General features: G+C 39.9%; 2 protein-coding genes across 6 annotated transcripts in view; both read right to left on the bottom strand.

Moving 5' to 3' along the window:
• The window catches only part of LOC103475391 (phosphatidylinositol-binding clathrin assembly protein-like), a 29,683-nt gene extending 27,013 nt beyond the window's left edge, over window positions 1–2,670 (bottom strand). For 3 of the 4 annotated variants that reach the window (XM_008426974.2, XM_008426975.2, XM_008426977.2), the window contains exon 1: window positions 1,892–2,669. In XM_008426974.2, coding sequence (XP_008425196.1) covers window positions 1,892–2,021 — 130 coding nt within the window. In that variant the 5' untranslated portion in view covers window positions 2,022–2,669. Of the gene's footprint in view, window positions 1–1,891 lie in introns of all 4 variants that reach the window. The other variant, XM_008426976.2, reaches the window with a different exon arrangement.
• A 3,022-nt stretch (window positions 2,671–5,692) lies between these two features.
• Window positions 5,693–8,142, bottom strand: part of rab38c (RAB38c, member of RAS oncogene family) — a 4,293-nt gene continuing 1,843 nt past the window's right edge. Inside the window, exons 3-5 of one of the 2 annotated variants that reach the window (XM_008426971.2) lie at window positions 7,966–8,096; window positions 6,976–7,113; window positions 5,693–6,184 (exon numbers count right to left, since the gene is read on the bottom strand). In XM_008426971.2, coding sequence (XP_008425193.2) covers window positions 6,026–6,184; window positions 6,976–7,113; window positions 7,966–8,096 — 428 coding nt within the window. In that variant the 3' untranslated portion in view covers window positions 5,693–6,025. The remainder of the gene's footprint in view (window positions 6,185–6,975; window positions 7,114–7,965; window positions 8,097–8,142) is intronic. The other variant, XM_008426973.2, reaches the window with a different exon arrangement.

The following is an 8,142-nucleotide window of genomic DNA, read 5'->3' as shown; positions in this document are numbered from 1 at the left end:
TCTATCTATCTATCTATCTATCTATCTATCTATCTATCTATCTATCTATCTATCTATCTATCTATCTATCTATCTATCTATCTATCTATCTATCTGGTTTATTAATTATTTGTTAATCATTCCTAATAGCCATATTAAGTGTTAARTATGTTAACTAAGCTGTTGACACTATAAACTGTTACTATGCAGCTATTAGCTATTATATGGGGCATTGGTCACTTCTAACTTCACTCTCACCCTTTAAATAATGCAACAAGTCTATAATAATCCATTATGAGAYGTTCATAGCTTATTTAATAACTGGTTAACTATTTATTAGTCATGTATAAACAGAATCTTTTGTAGTTCTAAATGTATCTGATTAATAATGTGTTATAGCTCAGTATTAGTGGTTTATGATCAATAGCTTCATTACATGGTTTATGAACAATTTCCAAACCATTTATAAAAGCAGTCGTATTGTAAAATCACTATCCCAATGAAGGGCTTGTAAAACCACAAACTGATATATATTCAGCTTTGCTTTTGTGAAGAACTATTGAGCAGTTTTTGAAAAGCTACAGGAAATTTTTAGCATTGATAAAATATTGATCATTAATTGACCTCTATTCCACAATATTAACAGTTTATAAAGTATTGACAGATTCATTAAAAACAGATTTATTACCTGTATGTTACACATTTTATAAGGRWAKTCTCACTATATTTTAGCTAAGTTTTATAATTTAAATCTCGTGTTTTTATGTTAAGATAATAAACTATCGATATTTCTGTTCTCTGACGCCTTTTTTTATAACCAGCAGACAGAAGTGAAGCTATTGTGCGTCCACTGACAGCAGGACATTCATTAATGATGAAACCCCAGAGGACGCGACWGTGAACTTGAATGCGCGGTTGTGGAAATGAAGAGGAAGATGTTTGGTGATGCTGCACGATAATGCACATTATGTACTGAAGTGTCTCCAGGGGAATGTAGCCTAGTGCTGCATGCACGCTGCTGCTGCTGCTGCTGCTGATAGTGGCGTTAATAATGGATAGGCCCACAATGTAAAGCGGCTGGTTGCAATGTGATTAGCCCATTCCAGAGTGGCCTATTTCCCCAGAATGACATGCCCAGATAGTGCCCTGCTCCCTCGCCCCTTTATTTAAATCTTGCGCTGATGATGCTCAGGCTCATTGTTGCGTGCGCGCTTTTACCCCCCCCNTCTCACTATATTTTAGCTAAGTTTTATAATTTAAATCTCGTGTTTTTATGTTAAGATAATAAACTATCGATATTTCTGTTCTCTGACGCCTTTTTTTATAACCAGCAGACAGAAGTGAAGCTATTGTGCGTCCAGGACTGACAGCAGGACATTCATTAATGATGAAACCCCAGAGGACGCGACAGTGAACTTGAATGCGCGGTTGTGGAAATGAAGAGGAAGATGTTTGGTGATGCTGCACGATAATGCACATTATGTACTGAAGTGTCTCCAGGGGAATGTAGCCTAGTGCTGCTGCTGCTGCTGCTGCTGCTGCTGCTGCTGATAGTGGCGTTAATAATGGATAGGCCCACAATGTAAAGCGGCTGGTTGCAATGTGATTAGCCCATTCCAGAGTGGCCTATTTCCCCAGAATGACATGCCCAGATAGTGCCCTGCTCCCTCGCCCCTTTATTTAAATCTTGCGCTGATGATGCTCAGGCTCATTGTTGCGTGCGCGCTTTTACCCCCCCCGCACATCCTAGACGCATATACTTATTTCTAATAAAAACAGGTTGCAAACATAACCCGGCCGGATGCTGTTTGKACAGACTGTCCTTTGTGAGAGAGCGAGAGAGAAAAGGTGCATGCAGGCTATTCTATGAGCTACAGCAGCTAGGAGCAGTGATGGCATGCTTTCAACCTACAGTCAAGGTGTTTCTTCTTGGGTCCGCTGACTTCATGCGTCGTGGCCTTGCAGACGGCTTTGCTGATGGCAGAGCCGGTCATGCTGTGCTGCGCGGCGGCGATCCGGTCCGTCAAAGACTGTCCCGACATGTTACAGTGGAGGAGGAGGAGGAAGAGGAGGAGGAGGAGGAGGTGGTGGTGGTGGTGGTGGTGGTGATGGTCGTGTCCGGGTGGGGGGAGCTGGGGAGGACGATCAAAATGTCTTTAGTGGTAGGGAGGAGGGTAGTGCCCTCTGTGAGAGTCAGGAGGAAGAGGAGGAGGAGAAGGAGGAGGAGGAGAGAARCAGMAGAGTACACCGACGAGGATCCGGTGGGAGAATTCATGCGGCGGCYAAAAAAATCATGYAAAAAATGACAGTCACATTCAGGCAAAACGACGAATGTAGGTAGAAATCTGCATAAAGAGCTTGCTGGCATGCAGTGTAGCCAGCGCACAGTGAGCGATCCCTGAAATAGATGCTGCCCAAAGGCTGGGATGCCGGTGGCAGGGTGCGTCCGTGCCAACGCCGAATCCGAAATCTCCCTAATCTAAAAACGGACGATGATTAGTAGTCAAATCTGCGTGGCATCCGCTGTGAGCGACGAAACGACACGAAACAGCATTGTCCTTTCCTTCCCAGCAGTCTCCCCCTTCTTGACCCGGTTTCTCCTCCAGAATCAAAGCGATCCAAGCGCAAACACCTCTCTGATCCCCACAGCACCCCGCGCTGCTGCACCAACCTCAGCCTCTTTCAGTCTGCGCACTCAAAAAAAGGGGGAGTATTTCTCTCTTAAAGGTTACCGATAGGCCAATTCATACCCCCCCCCCCCACCCCCCTCTCAATTATTATTATGTCAGTCAAACTTGTGTGTAAAATGGCAGCAYGTGAATCAGGTGACGGAGAGGGAGAGGAGGGCGATTGGGCCACTTCTCGGGTCTGAGGAGGGCGTCTTAAAGCAGAACTCGGTTGATGAGGCAATTATCTGCTGTGGTCACCTTGCTGAGCACTGATGCCTCAAGACAAAWCTAAACACGAATCCATGGTCAGAACAAGACACACCTTTATTGTTAAGGAGCTTCTGTCTCTTTAATTTGTGATATTTATGCCAACATATACCCTGTTATCATTAGATTAGCCAGTTGTTTTAATTTATTTTAATAATGTGTGTCCCTCAACTAGCAGCTTGATTTGAYGGTGTATGGAAACTCAAAGACCTCAAGAGAAGGAGAATTTCTCTTTGTTGCAATTCTGGTATTTTTCAGTTTGCATGACTGAAACTGTAAAACGCAGTAATGCTAAGATCAGTGTGGATCAGTGTGGAGCACTGCACTGGCCAGTCTGTCTCAGACCAGAACACGATCAAAGATGTACTCTTTGTTTTTCCCTCAGACAGACAGTACCGGCACATTGTTTCTATGATGTTTTTTCTCTGTTTTCTAGGTAGAGATGTTTGCACAGTTGTGGTTATAGGAAAGTACTTCCAGCACAGTTATTCTGTGTTTACTGTATCGTTTTCCTGGATGAAACCATTAGCAGAGATATTACTTCAAATAAATTAGTGYATTTTTTTGTCTTTCTCATAGAAAGTACTCCTAGCTCAGTGCTTCTGTCTCCTTTCTGTCCACTCAACCTTTCTTTGTTGATTGTGGTAGATGGGTGCTTCTACTGAGCCACATTCCTTTTATTCCTGTGAAATTTAAGCCTTCMCATTGTTGCCACTTAATGAAAGGAGAGGTGATTGCTGCAAAGTCAACAACATAATRCTGTCTACTGGACTTGGTTAGATAAACAACTTGCAAAGTTAAAGTAATATTTAAATGTTATTTTATAATAGAAAATCAAGTGGATTAACTCATATGAGTATTTCATCAAAAGGTTCAAATCATAACATGAATTTGTAAATCGTGATATGATTTTTTTGTAGGTTTTGCTCAGCTCAACTCATTTGTACGTTAAGTTAAAGGACCAGTGCTTMTGCTAGTATATGAGAGAAGTTAGATGTTCACATCCTGTCCTTCATGAACGTCTGGTTGGGTAAAACATATGTGTGTTTTTAATAAAAGTGAAGCTCTGACTCTTCTTTTTGTCTGGCATGCATTGGTTTGGATGAGTCTCAACCCCAGTCTGAGTTGGAATCCCTTCAGCATAATTATGTTTTCTCAGTCGCTGAGGCTCACAGGCCCTTAATATCTTYTGACCACAGGGATGAAGCCCCTTTAAGACCATCCAATAAAACAATATTTTTTCATATTTTTTCATCATAAAAGTTTAATTTAGCATGCACGCCCTCCAAGGTCCCTTCGGGTTTTCTTCATAGCATTAGTTATAAAAATGAATTGTTTTTTTCAGGTGTTTAATTACCTATTGATCTTGGAGGTGGTTTCTATGTCTAGGATTGACAATAATTAAAAATATATGGCTGCAGACGATCTTTAAGCTCTCATACTTTATCCTGTTTYGTGAGATTTTATTGAAGCATCTTGTGATTTACTGTATGAAGAAATCCTAAAAACACAACAGACACAAAAACAAGAATTATTTGTCTTTGGCATGTCCACAAAGAATAGAGAKACACATTTGTAATTTTACAAATTGATCCAGGAGCTCGTTACTGGCTGTGAAGTAAAATCCAACGCAACATGTAATAGAAAACACTGAATTTAAAATAAGACTGAAAGCACGCTGGCACAAAAGCAGACAGGTTCTCTTTGCTGATTTTAAAGAAAGAAAGAAAGAAAGAAAGAAAGAAAGAAAGAAAGAAAGAAAGAAAGAAAGAAAGAAAGAAAGAAAGAAAGAAAGAAAGAAAGAAAGAAAGAAAGAAAGAAAGAAAGAAAGAAAGAAAGAAAGAAAGAAAGAAAGAAAGAAAGAAAGAAAGAAAGAAAGAAAGAAAAGACTCAGATTTGGGAAGATATTGATTTTGTGGTTGTAAACAACAACTTACAACAACAACGGTGCAACAGTTTGACAGCAAGTCAGCTCTGGCATAGTTTGCTTTTATGTCTGCAGCAAAAACTCGTCTCTCCAAGGATGTTTGTATTTCCTTTGGACTGGAGATTTCACTAACTAGACACAGAAACCACAATTACCTATATTTTTATTTTGACCTTAGGGGATTGTTGTAAATTTTTCTCTGCAGAATAGAARAACACAAAGAAGCATTCAAGCAGCTGATAGTTGTTTCTAATGTTGCACACAGTGTTGCAGCTTCATAGAGAGAAAAGGCTGTCCTGCAGAAGGTCCTGCTGGGACAAGATATCTGTCTTTGTCAAGATAACCAGAGATAATTGGGACACATTCAGATCTCAAAAGCACAAAAACAATATATGACTGAGTAATTCTTAATTGTTTTTCTTTTCCAATGCGGTTACAGTAACTAGATATGTTAAAATGTTCCTGATTGGACATTTTTACCTCAACAGATTAAAGTTAGTTTATAAATGCCTGCCTCCTGAGCCTTAGGTCTGCTGCAGGGTGTGGTGAACCTGCCGCTGCCGTTACACCTGGCTGCAGTCGTGTAACCACGTGTGATCAGACGTTTCTGGGTTGAATCAAGCCACATCTGTCCTCTGTCCTCCACAGAGGTCTGGATTTTTTTCTCCAAAGAATGTTGCAGAAGTGCCCTAGATGTAAAACATTCAACGAAGGTAATTATTTAAAATAATCACTTTTTCATTTTTCTAGCTAGTTAAACATATGTTTTAAAAATGCATATTTGTATATGAGGCTTCTTTTTATTTTCAGGGACACAGAAATCTAAAACAAAAAATAGCATGACTCCGCTTCATGAGCAGGCTGACATTTATTGTGTTAATTGCAGAAACCAATAAAAATATTCAAACCATGAACTCACATTGCCTGTGATTCGTGGCTCACAAACTAAATATAAGGTCAATTTTTCTGAGAATGTTCACATTTTATGTGTTGACATTTTTCTAGTTAGTTAAATAACAAAAAATAAAACCATAACAAACAAAACTCTCTTGCTGTTTGTGCTCCACTTTATATGCTCCACTATACTGGAGTGTGAGCACAGCTTTGAATAATGTTCTTACTTCTACATGTAACTTATAAAAGGAACTTTTCTTTCAGATCTTTTGTCCCTGATGTAATGCGATTATTTTAAACACGAAGAACAGTTTTCAGGACTCCTGGCGGCGCTGGCGTATCCCGACAGGAGGAAGGAGGACGGCTCTCGCTCTGACACTGAGCTCTCCTCGTTGTTCATGATGTGCTCCACCAAACAGCGCGCTGCCTCGTCGATGTTTCTGTTTTCCTGATGGTCAGAACACACAAGCATTTCTACAGAAATGTTCTTTGCAACTTATTTTGCATCATGAATGAGCAGATGGTACACAAAATGTTTTTTTTTCCCTGGATTTAGTAACGCCATAAATTGGATTTTAGAGGTTCAAAGAAAAGTATTTGGTGAATTTGCAGTTAGGTTTCTGTGAATTCAGAATAAAATGTGTAGATTTTCGAAACCTGGATGTGTTACATTTTCATCTTGTGCTACTGAAAAGTCAAAAATGATTTTTCCAGCTGTTTGAGAGCATACACAGCCCAAAATTATTTGTCCGTGACATTATAGTGTTTTAACAGTGAAGTGTCTTCTTAACAATGACCATCAGCTGTGATGTCTTTCAGTCAGGTTTCCGTGCTCAGCTCAGGATCCTGCTGTGTGAACCCGCAGTGGATGTTTCTGTCCTGATCTCACTGAGCTGTCTGCAGAGTTTACGGATTCTTCAACTGAAATGTTTTCTCTGACTTTTACTCTGATGTAATTCTTTAGACACATTGAGCCAGAAAGGGAAAAAAAAAAACAGAAGTCTGGACTTCACTCTACACTTTTCTTCAGTTTCTCTCTTAAAAACAGAAAATAATTTGTGTTTCAAGTAAATCTTTTGCTTTTATAGTCAGCTGCTGTTGCCTTTTACTATTGATCCTAAGTATTTTTCCTTTGGTAATCTGCTTTCAAAGGTCTTTATTAGCACTGGCACACTTCTGCATTAAAAATCAGCAGTATGGGTCTGGATGCTGTTGTTCTGGTTTTCAAAGTGATGGTACCTTTGCAGAAGTCTCAAACCAGCCCACAAACCCGTTCTCCCTGCAGAAGAAGTCCAGTTTGGGCAGCTGACACGATATTTGGTCTGACTTGTTGGCAAGCAGAACAGCAGGAACTGGTCTCCCATGGTTCAGGGTCACCTGAGGAAAGATGAAATGAACCTCACATTATAGCTGCATCAGCCGCTATTTTAGATCCAAAAATTTAACGAGAACAAAGTCAAGCCCAAAAACACTCATTCACCTGTATGAGTATTTTTTAGATTTTTACAAATCTAAAAAAACAACTTTGTTTAAACTGGTAGTTGTAAATCTAAGCAGACAGAGATGACATGCAGAGTTTCACAAGGCTCCACCTTCAGGCCACTTTTATTCAAGGCTTGCCTGCGCCCCCTAGCGTAGATTATGACATACTACAACATTTCTTACCACATGTATTTTGTCATCTCTTGACCAAAGTCTACTACATATTTTTAATTAGCTTTTTAATTAAAAAATGCTTTCCAATCAAGGGATTTGACTATAACACAGCATTGATACTGAACTGGTAAAGGTTTTAAATGACAAACAGCTTTAAAAGCAATGCATCTAAAACTTCTGTGTTGGTGTTACTGAATCTTAAGAGTGGCATAGTTGGCTATGAAATACTAATTGGTTGACTGGAAAAGTGTGTGAATGCCTTGTTCAGTGGAAAACTAGTTCATATCTTAATCACCGGATCAGCTTTACTTTGCATCAATTGGCAATTATATATCTGATTCCTCAAGGCTCCATTTTCAGTCCATTTTATTCAACATCTAGTACAGAAAGTTACTTCTATGCTGATTTCTGTATCACTGCATGATCACATTCAATTACATTCACAGATTTATCGTTTCCATAGCATCTGAATTACCAGGAAAGGTCTCTGTTTTGTAGGGTTACAGATTGAGAGAGACAGAGCGACGAGAAAAGGACACAAAATCCCTAATCCTAAATCTGAGTTTGTCTCACCTTAGAGTCCAGGTCGTCCTTCCACTTCAGCACAGCCTCAAACGTGGAGGTCCTGGTCACATCAAACACCACCAGTGCTCCCACCGCCTCCCTGTAGTAGACACGGGTCATGTTCCCGTACCGCTCCTGTCCTGGGACAAAAGAACAGCAAATCAACTCCACACATATCTGAGTGTG

The sequence above is a fragment of the Poecilia reticulata genome, linkage group LG14, assembly GCF_000633615.1.
Source record: "Poecilia reticulata strain Guanapo linkage group LG14, Guppy_female_1.0+MT, whole genome shotgun sequence".
In the NCBI taxonomy this organism is placed as follows: domain Eukaryota; kingdom Metazoa; phylum Chordata; class Actinopteri; order Cyprinodontiformes; family Poeciliidae; genus Poecilia; species Poecilia reticulata.
Note: the sequence above shows the minus strand (reverse complement) of the source record. Positions and strands in the feature narration are given on the sequence as shown.